This window comes from Anastrepha ludens, chromosome 3, assembly GCF_028408465.1.
Source record: "Anastrepha ludens isolate Willacy chromosome 3, idAnaLude1.1, whole genome shotgun sequence".
Classification (NCBI taxonomy): domain Eukaryota; kingdom Metazoa; phylum Arthropoda; class Insecta; order Diptera; family Tephritidae; genus Anastrepha; species Anastrepha ludens.
This window is the reverse complement of record NC_071499.1, coordinates 44,027,610-44,051,828: the sequence shown is the minus strand read 5'-3', so window position 1 is coordinate 44,051,828 and position 24,219 is coordinate 44,027,610. Positions and strand designations below refer to the sequence as shown.

The window sequence follows — 24,219 nt, the reverse complement described above, 5'->3', positions numbered from 1 at the left end:
TTTTTATTTAGAAAAATATTGGTATGCAAGGCTTTTCATTTTTCTTCACATTTTTCACTTTTCTAATGCCAAATTAATACCCAATTTGACAGTATCGATAGACAAAATTATTTTTCTTTATGTTTGTTAAGTAAACACATTATAAAAATCATAACAAGAAAAGACATTCGTTTTATTATTGCAAACTGATAAAAGATAAAAACCTAATCACTTTCGCCACTGGAGGAGTCGTGGTAACGTTCGCCTTCCGTGCTATGTATTTGCGGTTCTTCTAATAAATTCAGTACTTTTGGGAGTGAAGCTTTCGAAGCAACAAAGAAGTAATGATTTTTTTTTTGTTTTTTGTATGCACCCTAATGTACATATATATGTACATACAAGTGTAAAATATATATAATATAGCGTCTGTATATCTCGGCAGCCGATGCGTTGGGTGGCACTTTTGTATTCTACTCGAAATTGAAATCGGTCTAGCTTTTCCTGCCCGTAGTCCCGACCTTTTTGAGTTGCTTGGCATTGGCGATAAGTGTTTTGCTTGTTTATAAAGGGAGAGCCATCGTTTAATTTCTTATTAAGTCACATTTTGACTCTGAAACCCACTTCGAACTCTAAAACATAGTAGAATCTCAGCATCTTATCTCCGCGATACGAAATCGATTGCTTTAAGCCAAGGCTCAAGGTACTGGAACTACACCAACAACAATAGTTTGTACATTAGAAATGTCACGTGAAAAGTAAGTAGAAAAGAAAAAGCAACGGACGAAATATGTTGCACAGCCGCCATGAAGTTGGAGCTAGAAGCATACGACGATGGTGCGAATGGAACGGCTTTGCGTCATTTCATTTTATGCTGGCATCCGAATATACACGGTAAACGAAAAAAAAACATGTCAGCTTGTCTAACGATATCAGCTTAAATGCATTAGCTTTGCTTTAAGCTTGCAGAACATTTCGAAAAATATTCAAAACTTACTGGGGAAATGGATGGTATACCCCCGAATTCTGTGCTTATTGAAAAGTAGCAAACAAAAGAGTTCAACTGTAAATCAGAAACGGAGTGATTATCGAGAAGCCAGTGAAATCGCCGAGAGTGACTGTTTGATTTGAATCTTGGAGTATTCGTATCATTGGCCTATTTCGTTGTTGGTTTGGTGATGTTGTTATTGTCGTTGTTGATATTGTTTTTGTTGTTGTAGCAGCACAAACATTCCCCATATATACCTATATAGGGAATGCTGCCGATGCGACAGTTCTTGGCCGGATATAAATCCGGCGCGTTCCAGTTACGTAGAGTCGACTGTCGTGAGAACGGGCCCATTTCGTTCGATACTACTGACAGAAACGACAGTTCCTCTTACTCTACTCCACCATGATTACCGACCTTTTGTTGTATCTAATTGAATCTTAGTCTGCCTTCATTTCTGCCAAGTTCGATAATTCTACTATACCTATAATCAACAGTTTTGATGTCGCAGCTACAGTTTTTTGAGAATTATATTAGAATTCTTTGCGAATAAACCGGAAGCGATCTAGACGCTTAAGGCGAATATTTGCTGAGCCATTCGTGAGATAGGCGGCCGCCGTAGCCGAATGGGTTGGTGCGTGACTACCATTCGGAATCAAGACAGAATGTTGGTTCGAATCAGGGTGAAACACCAAAATGAAGAAACAGTTTTTTTTCTAATAGCGGTCCCCTCTCGGCAGGCAATGGCAAACCTCCGAGTGTATTTCTGCCATGAAAAAGCTCCTCATAAAATAAAATATCTGCCGTTCGTAGTCGGCTTGAAACTGTAGGTCCCTACATTTGTGGACCAACATTAAGACGCACGCCACAAATAGGAGGAGGATAGAATCGAAAGCCATCAGCAAGGGGTTGGAAAATTGGATTGAGAGGGTGGGCTAATGTGCGCCTAGTTGAGTCAGCTACTTCAATGAAATTACACTTTCTACTCAACCAATAAATCATTGAAAAATATTGGAAGGTATGTTTTTTATAAAATTTTTAAAAAGAAAACAGCTACTTATATGTTTTTAAATATTTTTTTTATCTTCCCCCGGATATTCATATCTAAAACTGGCATTAAATACAATGCAAAAGTGTTAGTAGGCCACCCCTTTTACTCATATCTAAAACTGTCATTTCAATGCGTTAATTTGTATTTGACCCCTTTTACCCACTTCAAAGTCTTCGATTTTTAGAAAAAAATGTATACATACTACATTCGAAAGTAGAAAAAAAATCAACAAAGTGTATGGGTATGAGATCATCTTAATAAGTAAATTTTTATGTCGATACCTACTTGCATATATATCTATTCTTACTTTACACAACGAATTGCACAAGTATTAGTGCGTATATACATACATATGTATGTAGAACAAAGCAGGCGAAAAATAAAGAGGAAAACAGCAAAACAAACATAAAATCAAAATAGAATTTTGAAGATCACAAACAAGTGTTTCCAAAATATTCTCAATTTTTACATACATACATATGTACATACACACTCATTCTTGCATACACAAACAAATATGTATTAGCACATAGGGGTATACTTATGTATATAAATTCATTATTAAAATTCTTTTTTTTTTTGTGAAAATAGCGCAGAAAGAAAAGCTCATCTGCGTGTACGTACGCGAATAACTCCAAAGGCGCGCCCAACCATATGGCGTTCTAAATAAATGCAATACTATGTAGTATACATACAATATATATATTTGTGAGCATACTTATGTGCATGCACACATATTTACATTAGACATATACATATCTACAAGCATATACCACAGCCATGTACCCTTCTAGCCGCAATTGTATACATACATACATATATTTATACATATAACTATTAAATGTTGGGCCATCACTTGTTTTGAAAAAAATTTAGCCTGTTGGCCAACCCAGAGCTAGCCAGTCAGTCATTTATTCAATCGTCTTGCGCACTAACTCACTCATTCCGTAATTTTTTTTGGGTTATTAGTAAATAAGAAATCTCCCACGCCCAAATGACAATATTGGGCCAAGGTGGCAAACAGAAACGAAGATGACCAAATGGCTAGGATAATGCGGTGTATAAGTAACGTCCAAGTGATATGAAGCACCGACCCAAAATAGGAACTGGCAGACAATACTTGGGGGTAGTTGTAAAAAGTTTTGAAATAAGTACTTTTGGATAATTTGTGCCAGAATTTAAAACGAAATTTCAAAAATACATGTTTATGTGTATGTAGGTATGTATATAAAAATATACATGCTTCTGCAATTAACTGTATATAAACTTGTAAAAATCTTTTCTGTTTTTTATTCTTGTTGAATTCATAATAAAAACTAACTTGTTTTTGCATAAAAATATATATAATTATTAACTAAGTTTTTACTTTTCAATCTCTCACTTCATTTTTAATTTTTTATTTATTTATTTTTTTATTTGTCAATACTTTACTATTTACTAATATTCTAAAAACAAATCCGTTAAATAATCAAAATGTTTACAATTTCCGCTTACATTTTGTATCCGTTTTTTGAATTTAAAATTCGAGTTCAATTCAATTTGAATCACTTTTTCTATCAAATCTTCACTTGCGTTCGTTGGAAAAGTGTTTCCTTTACTACGTCTTTATACGCGTACGTTACACACAAAACTGAAACTGAAATTTCGCTTTCAGCTTTCCAAGTGCTATGAGCCACTTTATCGTAGCCACCACATTCGGTGGTTTGTTTTGCTCAACCGATGACGTCATAAGATTCCAACAAGTTGAAACGGTGACTACAATATTCATTCAATCAAACGCATAAAAACACACACACGCACACATGCATCCATCCATGTATACATATAAAGTTTGTTGTAGCAACGCAAGCAACAAAAAGCCGACGGCGACAGTGATAGCGACGCTGACTGCCAATGTAGGCAGCACGTACTCACCGCGTCTGTAGGTATTTACAAACATTTCACACATCTACACAAACAAGTATACGAATATACGTATTTAATATTATCGCTTAGGTAATGCTACCGAACTTGGGCATTCAACTTATAGGTGTGATTACTGTGATGTGATAATGAAATAAGGTGACCGTTTAAAACGAAACAATACACAGCGAGAGATATTCAGTTGTTAACCCTGGACGTGCCTCGCTCCTTTGACCCTATCGAAACGGCTAACACCGGCTTATAATTTAAATAAGAAACAAACAATCGTTAAAATGGAAAACACATTTGATGATTATGAGTTTTTTTTTTTAAACACGTTAACAAAATATTAAATGCATTTTTTTCCGTATTCATCATCATCATCATGGCAATTACAGCTTGGGGTGAGTCAGTGCTTCCTTTACAATATCTCTCCATACGTCTCGATTCATTGCATCGCTGTTTCTACCATTTATGCACCGTAGGTCTTCTGGGATATCATCAATCCATCTTCTTGGGTGTCTTCCACGTTTTGTACTGCCCATCGTATAAGAGTTAAAGGTATTTTTCGTTATCCTCTTGTCGTCATTCCTAAGTAGATGCGCAAACCGTCGTAACCTCTGCGCCTTAGTTTCTTTGCCCCGTTATCGCTAGCTCGATTTCGTTGTTATATCTTATTCTAATAGTCCGGGAGCCAGGGGTCGATTTTGGACTGCGTTTAAATTTTTGGCTATACTTGTGATTTAGCTTTCATGAATAACGAAAGTGAACGTCAGATTAAAGGTACATACTTTTTCCAATAGGGTTTTTTGACCGATCACAGCCGACTATTGTCAAACTAAATACATAATTTTTTTCATTATTCATTGACTTTTCTTCATGGAAAGACTACATGACGTTTACAAATCGTTCAATTACGAAGCTCAACGCTCTGTGAAAATTGTTCATCCCGCACTCAGGCCAACTTATGGTGTTCAGCGATTAGGCTCATTTTTGGCTTAATGACTACGTTAATAAGCAAAATTGTCGTATTTGGGTTGAAGAGCAACCCGAAGCCATTCAAGAACAGCCATAGAAATCAACCGTTTGGTGCAGCCTATGGGCTAGAGGAATCATCGGCTCATATTTCTTCAAAGAGGAGACTGGCGCCAATGTAACAATGGCGAATGCTATCGCGCTATAACAAACGACTTTTTGGTGCCGGAAATTGAAGCCCGTGGTCTCCGCAACGTTTGGTTTCAACAAGACGGTGCTACTTTCCATACAGCCCGTGAAGCAATGGATTTACTGCATGGCCGTTTAGACTGGCCGCCAAGATCGTGTGATATCACACCTTTGGACTTTTATTTGTGGGTGTATGTAAAGTCTAAATGCGTTGTGCATCAACCAACTTCGATTAAGCATTGGAAGCCAACATTACTAAAGTTATTCACGAGATACCGACCGAAATTCTCCAGCGAGTCATTCAAAATTGGTGTTTACGGACGGGCGAGTTACGGCGCAGTTGTAGCCAACATTGCAAAGGGTGCTGTGGAAAAAGGTGTGATGGCATTACCTAAGCAAATATTCCGGGGATTATACACTTCGCAGTAGCTAGAAACACTGTCCCAGGACTTATTTTGGGGATATATGTATGTATGTAGTAAGTTCCATACACTATATTTGCATGTTAAGTTAAACTGGGCGCGCTGATCTTAAAAAAAAGAGATCTCTTAGTAGCAGCAGAGATCCTAAGTGGTTGCTAGGTAAAATATTTTTAGTCCTATCCTTACATTTCTCTGGTCAAAACTGATATTTGTTGGGAAAAAAGTCCAATGTGTGATAATCCAGATTGCGAGAGATTGGACAAAAGAATAGGGATGAAAGCAAAAGTGATGAGAGCGATAACTTCAGATGATAAAACCCATTGGGGGTATGAAACAACAAATAATAAAAAAGCGGTCTCCCCTCGGCAGCCAAAAGCAACCTACCGGGTCTATTTCTGTCTTGAAAAAGCTTCAGCAGCATAAAACTTTAGATCCCTCCATTTGCAGAACAATATGGAGATGCATCCTACAAATTGGAGGGAGAGCTAGGCCAAACGCCCTATTATACATGTATATGTATACCTATATATAAGTTCTGTAAAGATAATAATATAATATTTCAAGTGTAGGCAGCAAGAAAAGAGCCGAATGTAAAGAACATAAACTACAGTCGCGCACGACGGAATCGACGTGCGATTACATACTATATCTTTTGCGGGATTGCGGTTAGAATATCGACGATGTAGACTAGTCATGAGCCTGGGACTAGTGACTTACAGCAGACAAAGCTCCAATCCTGTCAAATTACTGCCGTCAGGACAGCCACGGTATACCTCTACAAGGTGCCTCTCCTACAATACCTACACAATGAGACTTCCATGCTTACAGTCAAGGAGCACAGTAAAATGCTCAGCAAGCAATTCCTGCTTGGGTGCTCCACGGGTATCATCCCTCTAGACATTGCTATAGCCTGAGCTACCTGCCAGGACCAAACACGACTGCAACTATAGGTTCGAGCAGTATATCGACAGACGTTAAACGACATTCATTGGGAAACTCTCACTCTCACTTTTAAACTCTCGACCCCCGATTGCTATTATCGCGGTGCCATTATCCTGGGCCTACCGTTGGATGAGTTAGTCGATAACAATCGGTGAATACACCGCACTGGCAGAGCATGGTGAACTGGTATAACAGCAACAGCCACAACATACGTACATACATACATACATGTACATTTATATGTACTTGTACGTATGTATGTAATTAATTTGGTTGCCTCACTGGCTTTGACAAAAATCGTGCTGTAGTAACGTACATACGCACACAGAGGAACTTGTAAGCATTTCAATCACAAACGCATGAAGTCACATACTAAGCGTCGAAAAGTTGATTTTGAAGATTTTACTCATTTCATTATATATTAAAAACAATTCACTACTCGTTTTGAGTTGCATTCAGTTGATGCAAATTTTATTAATAGAATTTTAATTCAAACAATTTGAATGAGTAACTCAATCATAAAGCCAGGTACATGCACACATATGAATAATAAAATGTATACAATGTAAAAGGTTGAAATGAAATTTTGATTTCGAAAATACAAAAGATTGTGGATGAGTCACAGAAAAATTGCTTTTATTGTGGGTGAGAAGTATCCTTGCTGATTTTCTTTGCTTGCATTTTGCTTTTGGTTTTCGTTTTGTTTGCTCGCCTGTTTATTTTCTTGAATGCCCAAAAACACCCCACTCGAAGGCAATGAACCTTGAGTACTGCAAGGGCGAATACTATTCTATGTAATCAAAATGCACCTACTTGCACACATACATATGGAACATGTACGAATACAAATAAGTTTAAAGAGGTGGTTTCGTTTTTAAATCTACTTCTTACCATCCTGCTATATAAGGATACAAGGTGGCGCAAAATTAATCACCCTATCGGAAAATATATATTCTTGTAAATGGCGTCGTATGTCAATCATATTTGACACCTGTTAACCAGACAGCTGTAGTATACAAACAGACAAGCAATTGAGCGCGTAAAGAACAAAATAAAGATTTCCATTACTCAAAATATATTGAGTCACAAAATGGCTCCCCAATTTGGAGGTCACGTAGATCTGTCGAAAATAAACACCTCCATATGCCTACAAGCCAATCTATCTAAAGAAACTGCTACGAATTAAAAAAAAGCATTCCTACGGCAGCCGGGTCTACGTTACCGGAATGGCCCGGGAAGGAGTTTCTTCTCTTGGTCGAAAGCGGTCAAACCGAACGTTGGGTTTTCTGACGAGAAAATTTTTCAAATTGAGCAATTCGTAAACTCCCAAACCGATAGGGTTTATTTTACCGACCGTTCATATGAGAATTAGAGTCATGGATTGGTCACCAGGAGGCAGCACCAGCCACAGGTAATGGCTTGGATCGCTGTAACCGCAGATGGGCGCTCTCCAATCGTTTTCATCGAGCTTGGCATCAAGGTAAATGTGAAATATTATCGGGAGTGTAATCTGGCTTTTGCTTTGAAGCCGTGTGCGGACATAAATTTCGCTGGCAGACCATGGATATTTCAACAGGACTCGGCACCGTCTCACAAAGCTTGAGTGAACCAAGAACTTCATAACGTCCACACAATGGCCATTAAATTCACCAGACGTGAATCCAATGGATTATTCTGTCTGGGCCATTTTGGAGAGCAAGGTCCGAACTAAAAGATTCACCAGTCTTGCGGCGCTGAAAAAAACCATTGTCCGCGAGTGGGCCAAAATACCTGCAAGACACATTCGAGCAGCTGGCGATTCGTTTCTGGACCGTCTCAAGGTCATAGTCAAGGCAAAAGGTGGCCATATCGAGCAAAAGTAAATTGGTTCTTAATTTTGTATTATTTTGACAAATTTTTTTTCTTTGAATTGAATAAAAGCAATTTTTCAAACTAAATTTATGGCCTTTTTGATTGGCTACACTTCGAGTGCCGGATCCTGTAACTGGCGCTTATACACTTTTTGGGTGTTTGGCCGAGCTGTTCTTCCTATTTGTGGCGTACGTCTTGATATTGTTCCACAAATGGAGGGACCTGCAGTTTTGAGCCGACTCCGAACGACAGATATTTTTTGAAGAGCCTTTTCATGGCAGAAATACACTCGGCGGTTTGCCATTGTCTGCCGCGGAGCGACCGCTAACTTTTTTCTTCATTTTAGTGTTTAAAGCATGGAGATCCAAACCTACGCACCCCCGAACGGTAGTCACGCACCTATCCATCGACTACGGCGGCCCCTCTCCCTTTGGACCCAACCTGTCGAAACAGCAAGTTTCCTGGGCCTATCGTTAGATGAGCTAGACAAACACGACCGGTGATCTACACTGCACTGACCGGGTTTAGAGTGCTGCTACAACAAAAACTACGGCGGCCGAACTATTTGCGCCGCTCTGAATGAATATAAATTTGAAATGTGATTAGCTATACCAACAATATAATTTCGTACCCATAAATACCTTTCCCGATACTCCTTTTGTAAGCTCGCCGGCGGCCTTATTGCCTTCTATCCCAGCCAGCGTAGCGAGTTTTTTGCTGCCAGAGGTACTTCTTAACAAGCTTGATCATAAATTTCGGAATGGGGAGGGAGTTTGGTCAGTTTAGTTAGCCTGGAAATCCAACGTAGAATCTCTTTTGCCAACAAGTGCTACTTTGGACTAAGTAGGCAACTGAGTAGCGTGGACGATGACAACATCCGATGAAGCGACGCTTGGATTGTTTGAGAGAAAGATTATGCGTAAGATTTTTGGACGTTTGCACGTTGGCAACGGCGAATATCGCAGACGATGGAACGATGAGCTGTATGAGCTTTACGACGACATAGACATAGCGCAGCGTATAAAGATCCAGCGGCTACGCTGGCTGGGCCATGTCGTCCGAATGGATACAAACGCTCCGGTTCTGAAACTATACGATGCGGTAGCAGCTGGTGGTGCAGAGCAAGGGGAAGGTCTCCTCTGCGTTGGAAAGATCAGGGGAAGGACTTAGCTTGACTTGGTGTGTTCAACTGGCGCCGGTTAGCACGAGAAAGAAACGAATGACGCGCTTTGTTAAACTCGGCCAAAATCTCGTAAGCGATTATCGCGCCAATTAAGAAGAGAGAGTTTGGTGCCAGATCAATGTATAGCTGGGTCGCGCGCACGCTCAAACCTCTAAAAATCTTTAGCGAGACAAATATTTTTTAAATGCTTGACTTCCTTTATTATTAGTATAATTATTATTTTCATTACAATTTAGTCATTACGACTTTGCTTACAGTGCATATTCGCATAAATTGTATATACGTACATAAGTGTATGTGTATAAATATGCTGTAATGTCTCGAACGCAAAACTCAATGTGTTTTTAGGTTGCTGCATATGAACAAGAGATTTTGTTAATATATTCTGTTATAACTTGTATTAATCATGGCCACTAGTGGTTAACTTTTTCGTTGATTTTATTGTTGGAAAATTTTATTTTTACTTAAATGTGACATTAATTAAATATGCATTTCAATTGCCATTAGGTATAACAAATCCAAGGAAAAGCAAAGGAATTTTATTGAACAAATTAATAGTTTCTAAATTGCTTATTATCTCACTGAATGAACGAAAATATAATATAAAGACAAAAGGTAATAGAAGTAACTATATTTAACCTTTTTGGTTCTTGGCAATTCCATAGATTAGTATATAATTAAAGCGGCTTAGTTATATTTCATTTGACTCCTTAAAAGTGAACATTGACCTCAGAGTTCGTAGTTTGCCAACATTTTTGGTAACTGGTCCGCTGAATGTCTGTTACTACAACTAACACCTTTCTTTACTCAAAACTTATATTTATAGCATAGTATATTTTATAATTTAGAAAACTGCGCCATAAAGCGCTAAGCAGTCGAAGGGGGATGCGCTGTCTTTTAATCTAAGCCATCATCAACGAATTCACGCTTTTTGGGCTCCGGCTTCGGAGCATCTGCAGTTGGCGCTGCACCTGTTCCAGCACCTGCACCTGCACCAGCTCCAGCACCGGCGCCAAAACCACCAGCCGAACCTCCCAAGCCGCCAAACATGTTAAATACGTTATCCATGCCCAATTGCTTGGCCATGCTCTGAAGTTTGGCGAATTTCGGATTGTTCTTATGCTTCTCGATATTTGCTGGGTTATTGGCAATGTCACCCAATATCTCCTGGAGGTCCTTATCGTTAAGGGCAGACAAAAATTCCGGATTGAAGCCCTTTGGTGGGCCCTGGTGTTGTTGTTGCTGTTGTTGCTGCTGCTGCTGCTGCTGACGTTCCTTGGCATGTGCACGTGCTCGACGCTGTGCTTTCTTGCTTTCACGTTCAGCACGCTTGCGTTCCTGTTTAATGTGATGTTGTTCGATTTTCTTAGCATTGGGTGTTACCTCACGTAGCCATTCGTCAGCTTCCTCATCAAAGTCCAGCTTGCAAGCTTGTCGCAAATCCTTTGCAGCTTTCTCCCAATTTCCCAACAAACGGTGTGCACGCCCACGGAACTTGTAGGCCGCCGCAGAATCACAATTCAATTCCAAAGCTTTGTCACAATCACGAATACATGCATTGGGTTTCTTCAGTTTGAGGAATGCCTGTCCGCGTTTGGCATGGAATAAAGCATTGCCTGGATTTAGCTCGATGGCTGAAGTGTACAAATCGATAGCCTCTTCGAATTTCTGCTCCGAATAAGCAGCAGCGGCTTGTGAACGCAAATCGCTAGCTTGATCGATTTCCTCCTCAGTTGGTGTTTTATTTGAATCACCCATCGGCTGATCGGCATCAGTGTCGCCTTCAATAACACCTACAAATAAATGAGAGAAATATCGAGTGTAAAGAAATACGGTTTAAAACTATAGCTAAGTTGCTGATATAAGGAATTCTATACACATTTATGGTTTAACATTTTACATTTTTAAAACGCATTGTTCGCATTTTCACTTGTCCTACAGGCACCCACTTAAACAAATATTTCTCCGTTAACACAGTTGGTTCTACGTAACTATGGATTAAATATCCGGGCAAAGACTGTCATTCCAGCATCTCTCCCCAAACATTTATGGAGAATGGGAAATACTGGGAATACTGGGAATACCCAAACATTTCACGCATCACTGCAACCCTTACAGGTCATTGGAAAGTAGGGGATCATGCAGCTAGACTCAATCTACCCTTCAATCCTATCTGTAGAAGCTGTCAAGCGGAAGGGGCGAAGGAAAGTCTTTTCCACTATTTATGTGAATGTCCGGGACTAGCCAGGGCACGACTCCGATCCTTCGGTAAGCCCTTCCTACAGCAAATTAAGGAGATCTCAGACATCGATATAAAGGATTTGCTGCTATACTTGGACCTCACTAAATGGATCTGACTTGGAAAAAAAAAAAAATACATCATCACACGAGATAGTGGTAGTAAAACGGTGCTGGTCACTAATTAGGAGTATTTCAGTGGAAATGTTCAACCACCTCAACAACAACAACAACAAATACTGTTACAACAACAAGAAAGGGTATTCCTCAAGTTAACTGTATCTGTTAGTACCATTGACCAATGTACAACGCCTAGCAACAGTGTACATTACGAGAGCAATACGCCCCTGCCTATGGATGCGATAGGAATGATCAATGCGTAAATCCTGCTGGTTCGAACTCAAAAGAAAAAGTTGAGAATCGAACTGGACTCCCAAGCGTAAAAGGCATATCCATAACGATAAGCAACTCTCCGAGAATATTTCAAATAGGGGTATTCGCTAGAAGCCTAAGTGCAGAAATTAGCTTACAGAAAACCTACTCTAATTAACATGTCAAAATGACACTCAATGTGTATTCAAAGGCCTATAATCTTTTATGGTAAATTTCTACGGAAACTATACACCTTTGTGGCATTCTTCTAGGTCTGAGAAGCATCTTCGCCAAAGTTCATGGAAATCAAGTTTTTAGCCAGCTACACTTGACGCATCTGGCTCCATGTCTTGCGCATTAGGCAGGCCGGCTTGTAAATCCGACTTTTATACAGGGATGTAGACCCCAGCATCAACTGACGAGTATATTTTTTGCGAACGAATTTCTTTGTCAATTAAAATATTTAGAGTTTTCTTTATTTTGTCTATGACTACGCGTAAATAATGCAAATAATTATCACTTAATGCTAGCCATGTACATACGTATGTTTTACATAATATATTTATTATCTAAAATGTTTTCCTATTTTAAAGCATATGGAAATTTCGTGCGCATTCCTCGCTTTCATAGCCGGCGTTCATAATATGTGGCTGATGCACGTAGTTAATGGCTTGTGGCAGGTGGTAGGTAGATGTAGGCAGAGATGGTGGCGGTAGTGGTAGTGATGGTGGTGGTAGTTGTTGGTGTTGTTGTTGCTGCTGGTGCTGTTGCTGTTGTTGATGATATATTGACTGCATGATCACAGGCGTGGGTGCTTGAGGTGCATATCGCTGCTGCAAAAATCGCATCGTTTCGGTTGCATTTGGCGTTAGTTGCGTCCAAAAACCTCCTTCCTCACCCGTAAATGTGGAAATGTTTGGATTGAGTTTTTTTGTTGGTGTTGACACTATGGGTATATCGGCAGTTGCGCTACAGTTCAACAATGTACCATCTATGTTGTTGCTAGAGCAGGTAGCAGCATTGCTAGATGCGTCATTACATCTCCTTTGTGAACTTACTTTATGCGCATGCTTAGATGTTGGTTGGAGAAAAGCCAACTTAAAATCTCTATGGAAAACCTTACGGAAGTAACTTGGACTGACCGCGGGCTTATTTTGTCGTTCCATTTCTTCTTTATACTCGGAGTACATTTTAACAATATTCAATGAACTGTGTAGAAAACGTGTCTTGTAGTTTTTATGCGGCACCCAAGTTGGGTAGCTTTTGATATGCTGATGTACACCATCCACAAGTTCATCGGGAATTTTATTCTTTTTAGGTGCTCGTCCGCGCCTATCCTCGCCCGCATAGGCGCCCGTCTGCTTGTCGACATTCTTCTGTGCATTGCCTAAGAAATGACTGCCAACGCAAAGTGTTGTGTTGAAGAATCGCGAACAGACGCGCACATTTTCACCACGTTCGCCACGTAGAAAATAGCGATTTGTAAATGTGCGTACTCGGTTCGTTTTTCGATATTCCGCCGCGGTCGTACTTGTGTTTTCATGTACTTCAACGCGTGACAATACGAAATCTTTGCGTCTCTTGTAACCTAAGCGCCAAAATGCCGCACACAACATTGCCCGTTGTTCCTCGGTAAATTTGGTGTGGCATTTAAATTTGCACGATTCGGCGCAATTCACCGGCTGTGGTACGCGATCTTTTTTAACGGGTATTCCTTTTCTACTAGTGCGATTTGTGGGTTTTGGTTTTTCAACGGGTACTAAAGGTTCAGTCTGCGCAACAACTGGACTTTCCGTTTGCTTGTTGCTTTCGTTCGGATTTATAGGAGGAATAGAGGCTTTCACAGAAGTTTCTGCCGTCATAGGCAGTTCTTTTGATTCATTCGTTTTAGATGATTCGTCTTTTATCAATCCCTGCATTTCAATTTCATTAACGGAAGCATCCTCCGTAAGAGACTTTGTATTGCCTTCTGTGGTTGAATCAATGCCGGAGTTTTCTGTGGTTGCAGACGTGCCTCCTTTTATGGAATCTTCACGTCGTTGTTTTGATATTTCATTTTTAATTCGCCTGCCTTCACCGCTGCCTCCACGCAAGTCTACCCCAGTATATTTACCATTACCATCGTTATTTTCCAGCGCGTCTTTCACTAGGAAAGCACTTATAACCAAAGTTTTCAGGAAGAAGTCCAAGCAGACCCGTACGCGTTCGCCATCGCTGGTAGGCATGAAATAATGATTTGTGTGCTGGCGTGCTTCCTTAACTCTTTTTATTATGCGCATTTTACCAAGTGGTTTGCGCTCGATGCATGTTAACAAATAGTTTTTCCGTTCTACAAAGCCTAGTTCCCAGAATTCTCTACACAATTTCATGCGCTGTTCCGCATCAATTCTAGCACACTGTTTTTTACATTTTCCAGTACAACTCACTGGTTTAGGTTTACGCAATTTTTTATCAGACTTATATTCTCTGAAGACATTCCGACATTTGCGCAATCGCCTTCCTTTCCGGGTGCGCATGCCGCTTCTACAACTTCGCGTTTGTCTGCGGGCTGGGACACGCAAGTCGGAATCGTCGCTTTCAGTATCGCCATCTTCATCCTCTTTGTAGTTTTCATCACGGAAATCTTCGTTTTCAAAATCACTATCTACTTCACATTTCATGACAACTGATCCGACATTGGTTTTGATAGGATCCTCTTCATCAGTGCCATAAACTGCTTCCACTGGGCAATCATACTCTTCTCCATCATCTTCGTCAGTACTAGATTCAGCAGAGTGTTCGCGCTCAGTTTTTATACTCTTTTTTTTTATTCCTTTCGTTTCTTCGAGGTAGACTGTGCTTGTATTGATAAAATTGTCATAAGCAGTAGAAGGCGGTGTCCAATCCGATCCCTTTTCCTGCTTTTCCCCTTCAGAATTTGTTTTGGCTGAAAGCAAAAGTGCGTATACAAGAGCCGTGTCAGGCATAACTCGTTAAGTAAAATTATGTGCATATTGACAAAAGTTTCCTGCCTAAAAATATTAAAAAGAAATATTGTTCCTAGTATTTTCCTGACACGCCTCTGTACCAAATTCGCAAAGCTACCTTAATGATACAAAACCTACTACTACTTTTGAATATACATATAACCTACTTCTAACATAACCTTTTATTATAAATCTACAAATCATTGGCTTAAAACACTCACCTTCCATATCTAATTCGACCTCCGATTCCGGCTCGGAACCTTCCAAATCTGACTCTTCCGATTCATCAACATTCATACCACTAGAAGCTTCACTTGCACCGCCACCACTTGCATCCCCACCAAATGGGCATTTTCTATAAATTTAAATTAATGCACATAAGCGCAAATTATTTTTCTAATTTATTTTTTCGCTTTTTATTTAACTTACCCTCCAGCAGAACCAGTAGGCAACTTGAATTCACCTGCCGGTACTTTGCCACCCAATTTTTCCACAAAATCCTTTACAAACTGTAGCTGAGGCAAATTAAGCACAGTTGGATTTTCAGAAACAAAATTTATGAAAAATTTCAATTTTTCCAAGTCGGCATGAGATAAATTGGGCATAGCCATTTTTGCGTATGTTTTTTAACTTTTCCAAGTATTTCAAAAAACTTAGTGAAGCTCGTAATTTATTTTATTCTTGATAATCGTTTGGTATATTAAGCGCCTGGTAATTATTAATTTTTCGTTGCCTATTTTATATTTTTGGAGAAATTCTGTTCTCTAATGCGTCGGTAATTGTTATCGCGAAACTTCTTTTGGATTGAGGTGGAAGTCCGTCGATAATAGTTCCGATTATTTTAAATTTCCGTGATTATCGAGACTTTTAAAACACTATTAATGTGATGATACAAAATGTGGCAGCAGATTTGGATTTTTGTATTTTCATTTTCAAAATTATTTGTTGAAATGATGATCAATAAGTGAAGTGAAGTGAAACTTTCAAGGCAGATAAAGAAAGAGGTAGAGACCCGAGAGAGAATGAGAGAGAGAGAGAGAAAGAATATATCTGTCACAAAATTTGCAGAGAATACAAATAGATAAAATTTACAAAAAACGGAGAAGGGTGGACCGGTGTAGGTAAACGCCGGACACAAACCGTGGCAACAATGCGCACTACTCCGAGCGTTTATCACCCGCACAAACGCAGCGATTCCAGGACCGCAGCAACGGCACAAATTACTACAAGGCAATACCAATAAATCCGACGCCGGAATGGATAGCACTTTATTGTACGCACAAGCACTAGCCAGGAAACGGAAATAGGCACCAAAAATACACGAGGTGACATCTGGAAGGGAGACACTGGAAATTCTCCTTTGATGTTTCATTCGCGTACACACGGGCAAAAATGTTTCCGCGACATTTTGACATTTAACCGTTTGAGTGCGATTCGTCGATATAGCGACGATAACTAATTACTCCAAATTTGCGGCGCGTTGCTATAGCGACGATTGCATCACTGTGCATTTGGCGTTCGGCTAGGAACGTGTTGAATATTATTTTGCGATATTTATAAAAAATGTATGTCATATAAAAGTATAAATTAGTTGAGACCGTTAAAAACAATTTTTATTTTTCGTTCAATATCGATATTTTGAAAATAAATTGCGCAAATGTGTAGTATGTAGTGTAAAAGGATCTAAAAATCCAAAGCGTTCCTGGCTAATATGCAACATTTGCAAAAAAGGTGTGCATGGTACATGTGTGGGGAACCACAAATGTGCCAAAATTTGAATAATAATGCCGGAACTTGTTGTAAAAAAAAAAAAAAGATGATATTAAAAAAATGTAAATAAGTTTTTCTTATAATCATAACTAATAGTTTAGTCTACAAAATAAAAATAAAATTATTGAAATATGTAATTTTTTGTGTTCTCTATGCTTATATTTGTAAAGCCATCATATTTCAGTTTTCTTAGACCAAATTTTGCTTCGCAATTTTCGTATGTATTAAAGAAAATCGCTTAGCACTCAAACGGTTAATACTTTAGCATCGTCTGGTTCGGATGTATTCTAGCACGCGCTTACATGTAAAGCAGAGAGCGTTCGACAACAGTTTCTTAAATATATGAATGAAAAATGCAAACTGGTTAAATAATAAATAATTTGTTGTTTTTTTTTATTGAAATATATTTATAAATTCTTATGCTTGAATAAAAAAAATTTAATTAAAAATACTTCATATGTAAATAATTAACTTAAAATTAACTTGAGTATCTAACTATTTTAAATTATACCTACTTTACTAGCAAAAATAATCGTGCATTTCCCAAGCAGCGTTCGGATGTTTGTCATCGTTGTTATCTTCCGTTTGGTTGAAAACCAACACATAACTTAGAAGTTTCTTTTACAAAAGAAGAAAACGAATGAAGGAACTGTCAAAAATTGCTTTAAGATAAGAAATACGAATAAGAAGAGCAAAGCGTGTCGCCGAGTACGGGAGACAAAATCCCTTCTCTCTTCCCCGACCGTCCTTCGCCCTTGAACAAAATGTTTCCCTTCCAGATGTCTCCTCGTGTAAATCGGGTCATTGTGTTCACGTAGAGGAGCGTTTTGCTGATATTTTTTGTGTTATCGTAATAAGGCTGCATATCCAACTATTTAATCGGCGACGATTGGATTGGTATAGTGTGGCAAATTTATATCTATTTCTCTTATTTTATTTGCCAAATGTAGTATTTACTTGTAAAATTAGTAATAATAATAATACCTCTTCATGTCATTCAAGAGAGACCGACTAAGTAGTTCATCGATAAAGCCTGCAGTGTACAGGGGTTTTACTTTTCTCTTATATTTCTTGTCGATTGGCATGTCATATCTTCCACTATTCAAATTTTGTCGATTAATGCTTAAGGAAACATATTTTCTTGCTCAATCGAGCAATTTATATCGAATCTATGTGACATCTTTATAATCGACAATTTTATCAATTTCTACAAAAACAGGCTACGACAAACATTAAATCGGTTAAAGAACCGCTTATGAAATTTCAGCCAAATGGGAATAATACAAAAATCGACGACTGTTCTGATGGCTACACCTAAAATAGTTTCAGAAATGTTTCAAGAGTTGGATCAAACGCTTGCTTAAGTGCGTTGAAATTGATGCGGAGTACTTCGAAGGCGATAATAAAGGGTGGTTAAGTTTCAAGGGCCGGTGTTGATTTTGAATAAAGTATAATTTTTTTAGGAAATTATTGTAATTTCTCTTTATTATGATAATATTGGTATAGCTCAATTACGTATGGAACAAAATATCGGCCAAACAGCCGCCGCGGCCTCGGCGGCACACCTCCATCCGATGGTTCAAATTTTCGATGACGCTGAGGCATAACTGAGGTTCTATGCCGTTATGTGCCGAATTATCTCATCCTTTAGCTCTTGAGTTGTTGCTGGCTTATCGACGTGCACCTTTTCTTTCAAATAACCCAAAAGAAAGAAGTCCAACGGTGTCGTTGATGCTTAGGCGTGGTTCACATTCAACATCGGCGCTTGAAATTTAACCACCCTTTACAACTTATAGAAATAAACTTGAATTTTGAATTTTCTGAATATATTCCGGGAACTTCTTCAAATATCATCTTACAATCAACGATAATAAATCGATTCTCAGTAATTCAGCAGCGTCTTTTCAATTTATTACTTCATGTCTTCAGCAGCAATATTACAAGTCGCATTTAGCAACTGAAGGAAGATATCACCACGCAAGCTGCTCGAAATAAGGTTAATTTAGTAGACGAGTTTGGCATACTGATAACTTGATTTATTGAACTAAGTTCCTGTCTACTTTTTTCTATTATGCCATTACTGTTTCAGCATTTATCCTTTTTTATAGTGTTCTCTTTGGAACATTCAAAACTTCCATAATTAATTTTGACAAAAGGAACAAGTAAAGAATACGCACCGTTTCGTTACAAAATATTAAGTTCCATAGACATTTCTTATTACGTCACTGCTGGAATTAGTTGAATTAAGTTTTTTTTTTTCAAAGGGAGTCGAAGCAAAGTACTATATACATACATGTGGTATTTCAAATGAAATGTACTTGAATATATTTTTTAACGAAATTATATTTAAATTATTCTAATGAAATGAGTTTTATAGCAAAAAATATCGTTTTATGCAACTTTTTCATATTTGATCACAAAAACTCACACTGTACTTAGTATTATGCATGAACGGTCAAGAAGTTTTCGAGATATTATAGTTAAAAAGCTCATAACCTAATTTTTGTTTTTTTACAGCGCATCGGTGCGTGTTTTTACTTATACCCGTCAAATAACTATTTTATTTGTGTTAATGGGAGATGTTGTATTTATAGTAATTTATAGTGATACAAAATGTCCAGCTTAACTGATTGTTATTGGGTTTCCGTGCAATATTTTTACACACTCGTATCGATTATTTGCACCGATACTTTTAACATATCTGGTTAGAGTATTGATTAGTAAATCAAAAAAACCGCGCAAATTAAGCTTTGGGAAATATTCAATACAATTAATTTCGAACAAATAAATTTAAATGGCGCCTAAGCGTAAACGTAAAGCAAAAAATGCAGCTGAAGTAAGCCAGTTTTTTGTTTTTTTTTTCATATTATTTCTTAAGTTGGTCGAAGGTCAAATTGTATAAGCAAAGTAAAACTAATTGGACGCATTTATGTGCATAGGCCTTGGACTGGCTTAAAGCCTAAAAAAGTACTTTATCTAAACTTGTGAGGGAAGCTTTGTGAAAGTTTCTACAATATTTTATACATTATTTTTAAACAAATTATCTATATTTACAGTTAACGGATAATAGTGCTGCTAAAAAATCAAAAGCTTCAACATTTGAAAATCCAGTTACGGACCCAAATCTTCCAGTTTTATATATTGAACATTGCCGCTCCTGAAATGTATTTCGCCGCCGTGCCATCCAAATCCATGCCGATTTACTTGAACGTTTACAAACTTTAAAGCCGGATATAGAACTTCAATTACTCATGAATGTTGATCGTCCTCCTCGACGTGGTGCTTTTGAAATAGCCATTAGAACAAAGTCTGGCGAAGAACGCCAAGAATTGTGGTCAGGACTTAATCGCACACCACGAGCTCAAAAGTTTCCACCCATGGATGAGTTGGTAAAAGCTGCGTCTCGCGCTTTGAATATCAATTTGGATGCGGATATGGCAGGCGGTTCAGAAGTTACTAATGAAGGCGGGCAGAAAGTAGATGATGAAGCGTTAACCAAGGCGGCAAAAAAGACAAAAAGATTAACTTCTAAATAAAATAGCTGAATTTTTGAAAGCAATAGGTGCTGGTAGCATTTATGACCAGTGTTTTGGTAAATTCCTTTAACGAGAAGCTGAACACTGCGATATTTTTGAGCTCAATGCGCTTGTTGCTGAATAAAATTAATATTATAAGGTACGTACAAATGTATATATATATACATACATGCAGATATAATACACCTTCAAATGTTTTTCTCTCTAATTCCACACGAATGCCGTCTCATATCTTATTTTGTTCGCGGTGCCACTGGCTCTCGATCTATATCCCTTTATGAAAATGTCTCCAAACCGCCGCTTCAGTTGTTTTTATAACAGCTCTGTGACGGCCTCTATCTGCCAATTGTATTATTAGCTTAATGCGCAATATACCTACACTAGCCACTGAAAAGTGAATTTTTCTACTTTCAGATTTGAAACTCGATCACGCAACTTTCATGATGTTAACACTTAAAGCTGGCACTTATGACAATAGTTGTTGGAAACTCATCTTAGGAACACAACTAGACGATATTACAATTTGCCGTTAAGTAACCACAATGAAAGGAGTGATAACGCGATGTATTGGAATTTCATATAAATTATTAAAAAATGAGAATAACATTAAATGTTTCCTTATATTCATCAATAAACGTGTAATTTTGGAAATCATAAAATAATTTCTTCAGTTCAATGCCTAATTATTTTTTATGTCATTACATGGCGCGCATGAATGTCCTTCTTTTTCAGCATCACCTTCCCCGACATCTTCGCCACTCTGTTTATACAAATCAAGCACATCTTGTAGGTCCCGTTGGGCATCTATGAACTCTTGTTCCTCCATTCCTTCACCCGTGTACCAATGCAAATGTGCTTTGCGCCTCAACATAATACCGCTGCCATCTAAAATGCGTTGCAAGAGCTTATGAATTGCCGAGGTGTTGCCAATAAATGTAGCCGACATTTTAAGTCCACGCGGTGGTATGTCGCAGATGGCAGTCTTAATATTATTAGGTATCCATTCGACGAAACTGCTCAGGTTTTTATTGCGCACATTCGTCATTAATTGATCGACCTCACGTGGAGACATGCGACCCCGAAATATACCGGCTGCGGTCAGAAGTTTGCCATTGCGCAAATCGACAGCACATAATAAATTATTGGATGAGAAGATTTGTTGTACTAATTCGCTAACAGTGCCTTGGGCAAATTCCTTTTGCTTGCAGCTAACTAGTGGCGCAAATCCAGGAATGAGAAAGTGCAATTGCGGAAATGGCACCATGTTCACGTAGAGCTTACGCAGTCCAGCATTAAGTTGACCAGGAAAACGCAAGCACGTTGTAATGCCGGACATAGTTAAAGCCACAATATGATTGATATGCTCATAGCCGCTGACCGCCATTTTCAGATTGCGAGAAACAATTTGGAAAAGTGCCTCATTGTCGAGACAAAACGTTAAATGAGAATTGTGTATGAGGGAGGGCATACTTAGCAAAGCATTATAAGGCTCGACAACAACTTGAGACATTTGTGGTGATGGTATTGATACATAGTTCGCGATAAGATTATCTGGATATTCATCCACCAATGCATTCATGACAAGAGCCGTTAAGCCCGAACCAGTACCACCACCAATGGAGTGTAGGATCTGAAAGCCCTGTAATGAGTCCACCGACTCCGCTTCACGTCGAGTGGCATTTAACACTGCATCAAGAATTTCGGCACCGTCAGTGTGATAACCACGAGCGAAATTATTTCCAGCGCTGTCAGAGCCCGCCACGAAGTTCTCTGGTCTGTAAAGCGAGGAGCGCTTGTGAAGATTTTCAATGGTTGTCGCCTCAGTATCTACACATATCGTGCGCGCATAGAAGCGTTTACTTGCTGTGGCATTAAAGAACACATTAATCCGCTCCAGTTGTAAAGCACTGGTACCTTGGAAACGCCCAGAGGAGTAGTCAACACCGTGCTCATGTGAGATCACATGCCAGAACTGTTAATAAAGAAATTATTTGTGACTCTTTTGACATAAGAATGAAGGAACAAGATTACCGCATCGCCAATGGAATTACCGCTGCCACCAATTTGGATTGTAATAATTTCGCGCATTTTTAATTTTTGTAAAACTTTTAAATTTAATTACAGATAATTTTTTTGATATTTTCGCGGTTATTTACTTTAAATGTTTTTACTTCACATTCTTCAAGTCTTCCCAGTTTTTTTCCGAAATTTTCCCTTTCAAATAGTGCTTGAGTTGATATGAAAATATATTCTTTCATAACAGATCCATCATTTGTATAGGTGTTTTGTGAAGCAGAAAATTATTTTTGGAGCAAAGGAATTGGATTAAATTATTGCAATTGGATTACAACTGTTTCCTATCATTTGGTTGAACGCAGCGCGTACGAATTCATTCTGACTGGAAAAGTAAGAATGCACCTTTTATTTGAGAGGAAGTTTAAAGCATATTGTGGCAGACAAAACAAAAATAGAAAGACGAAAAGTGCTAGTAATATTCAAAAAAGTTCTGGTTACGTGTTCTTATTGTGAAATGCATAATTTTCAAAGTCTTACAATATATGAGAAAGATCAATATTATAATCAAAACATTTTTCATGTTGTGGTTTTATACACATAAAGGTTGTATATCCAAGTCTGCTACGCTTTCTTTACTATGCCCCATACCATGATTGCAACGTTCGCAAACACTGTGACCACTATAATTTAAATACATATACTCATACTCCGTCTATACCAACTCAATGAGCTACTCATCCTTTTTCCCAGCTGACAGTGCATTGAAAAGACGATTAACTTCGTTGGCTACCAAATTGTCCAATACTACACCATTGGCATCAATGAAGTTGGCACACGATTTAGTGCTACTTGCTTCACGAACACCTTTAACATCCTTTACAGTGAAAGTTAACGTGTATTTATCATCGTATTTCTTCATATCGGAGCTTGCTTCCCAAGTGCGCGGGCCATTATTTCCATTCTTTTGAACTGCTACAGCAAAAGTTCCCTTCTCACGGAATGTGGTGTGTAAAGTGAGAATGCCCATTAACGCGAAGTAAGCAATGACGCTAAAGAGCAATACTGGACGTGACTCGGGGAAGGGATGTGTATAGTCCCAGCCATGCGCCAGCACAGCCACACCTACGGCTAGAGCGCACAACGCCAAGCGGGCATTGATCAATCCAAATTGTTCTTTCAATTGTGGTCTGTCGCATAAGAGGCAATTCTTGACTGCATCATCCAAGGCATGTTTCACAGCCGAGCCGTCCCATTTGTTGATTCTTGCAACCTATAAAATCACAATAAAATAACTATGTATATTAAAGTATTCGACTTGTGTGTAGTTGTATTTTTATTCGTCGCCGGAGTTGACGTGTACAAAAAAAAAATATTTTCCTACCCCCTTCTGCTTAAAAGGAATAGTTCCATACAATTTTTGAAACTCACCTCAATTTCAGGTTGTGGCTTTTCCTCTTTTTTATTAGTCATTAAAAAGCTAAAGATCTTTTAAAACTCGAAAAAAGTTAAAAATGCAGAAATTTAAATATCCAGCACACAATTGGGGACACGACAACAAATATTTGCCGCTGTCAGATTGCACGAAGTATGTTTAGTGGTGGTTAGAAAATGTGTATGAAAAGCTATGTTTATTGGACAATTCTGTGTAGAGTTGTATTTTGGTTGGGGCTTCAGGCGTAAAATGCGAGTTACTAAAATACTTGCCTGTGAACCAGTGCTTCCAAGTCTTCAGCAGGATACAACGTCCTACTTGGTCTGAAAAAACGCAAATTCCGGATATAAACCGTCATAAATCGAATGCATACAAAGAGTATTGTTTTTATTAAACTTCTAATGTATATA

General features: G+C 38.4%; 6 protein-coding genes across 6 annotated transcripts in view; 1 reads left to right on the top strand and 5 right to left on the bottom strand.

Moving 5' to 3' along the window:
• LOC128857841 (uncharacterized) overlaps positions 1-3,655 on the bottom strand; it is a 38,303-nt gene extending 34,648 nt beyond the window's left edge. Inside the window, exon 1 of the mRNA XM_054093624.1 lies at positions 3,510-3,655. The gene's annotated coding sequence lies outside the window, so the exon portion shown is untranslated. The remainder of the gene's footprint in view (positions 1-3,509) is intronic.
• A 6,721-nt stretch (positions 3,656-10,376) lies between these two features.
• On the bottom strand, positions 10,377-11,360 carry LOC128857468 (hsc70-interacting protein 1-like). Its single transcript, XM_054093224.1, has 2 exons — positions 11,357-11,360; positions 10,377-11,272 (listed from the first exon to the last, which is right to left on the bottom strand). The coding sequence occupies exons 1-2, from the start codon at positions 11,358-11,360 to the stop codon at positions 10,377-10,379; spliced, it is 900 nt and encodes a 299-aa protein (XP_053949199.1).
• A 1,069-nt stretch (positions 11,361-12,429) lies between these two features.
• On the bottom strand, positions 12,430-16,338 carry LOC128857840 (uncharacterized). Its single transcript, XM_054093623.1, has 3 exons — positions 15,485-16,338; positions 15,277-15,410; positions 12,430-15,015 (listed from the first exon to the last, which is right to left on the bottom strand). Exons 1-3 carry the CDS (start codon positions 15,664-15,666, stop codon positions 12,677-12,679), a joined length of 2,655 nt encoding a protein of 884 aa, XP_053949598.1. The 5' UTR covers positions 15,667-16,338; the 3' UTR covers positions 12,430-12,676.
• A 3,173-nt stretch (positions 16,339-19,511) lies between these two features.
• LOC128857839 (selenoprotein BthD-like) lies at positions 19,512-21,023 on the top strand. The gene is made up of 3 exons (XM_054093622.1): positions 19,512-19,661; positions 19,882-20,500; positions 20,776-21,023. The coding sequence occupies exons 1-2, from the start codon at positions 19,620-19,622 to the stop codon at positions 20,359-20,361; spliced, it is 522 nt and encodes a 173-aa protein (XP_053949597.1). The 5' UTR covers positions 19,512-19,619; the 3' UTR covers positions 20,362-20,500; positions 20,776-21,023.
• Positions 20,917-22,743, bottom strand: LOC128857836 (beta-Tubulin at 65B). Its single transcript, XM_054093618.1, has 2 exons — positions 22,393-22,743; positions 20,917-22,333 (listed from the first exon to the last, which is right to left on the bottom strand). Exons 1-2 carry the CDS (start codon positions 22,447-22,449, stop codon positions 21,041-21,043), a joined length of 1,350 nt encoding a protein of 449 aa, XP_053949593.1. The 5' UTR covers positions 22,450-22,743; the 3' UTR covers positions 20,917-21,040.
• Positions 22,744-22,844: 101 nt separating this feature from the next.
• On the bottom strand, positions 22,845-23,983 carry LOC128857838 (signal peptidase complex subunit 2). The gene is made up of 2 exons (XM_054093621.1): positions 23,806-23,983; positions 22,845-23,647 (listed from the first exon to the last, which is right to left on the bottom strand). The coding sequence occupies exons 1-2, from the start codon at positions 23,845-23,847 to the stop codon at positions 23,108-23,110; spliced, it is 582 nt and encodes a 193-aa protein (XP_053949596.1). The 5' UTR covers positions 23,848-23,983; the 3' UTR covers positions 22,845-23,107.
• Positions 23,984-24,219: the final 236 nt, after the last annotated feature.

Coding starts and splice junctions, on each gene's coding strand:
- LOC128857840 (XM_054093623.1), bottom strand. CDS start 15,666: ATGGCTATGCCCAATTTATCTCATGCCGACTTGGAAAAATTGAAATTT. Junction 15,411..15,484: donor CCTACTGGTTCTGCTGGAGG/GTAAGTTAAATA, acceptor TTAAATTTATAG/AAAATGCCCATTTGGTGGGG. Junction 15,016..15,276: donor GGTCGAATTAGATATGGAAG/GTGAGTGTTTTA, acceptor TTTTGCTTTCAG/CCAAAACAAATTCTGAAGGG.
- LOC128857836 (XM_054093618.1), bottom strand. CDS start 22,449: ATGCGCGAAATTATTACAATCCAAATTGGTGGCAGCGGTAATTCCATT. Junction 22,334..22,392: donor GTAATTCCATTGGCGATGCG/GTAATCTTGTTC, acceptor CTTTATTAACAG/TTCTGGCATGTGATCTCACA.
- LOC128857838 (XM_054093621.1), bottom strand. CDS start 23,847: ATGACTAATAAAAAAGAGGAAAAGCCACAACCTGAAATTGAG. Junction 23,648..23,805: donor AGCCACAACCTGAAATTGAG/GTGAGTTTCAAA, acceptor GTGATTTTATAG/GTTGCAAGAATCAACAAATG.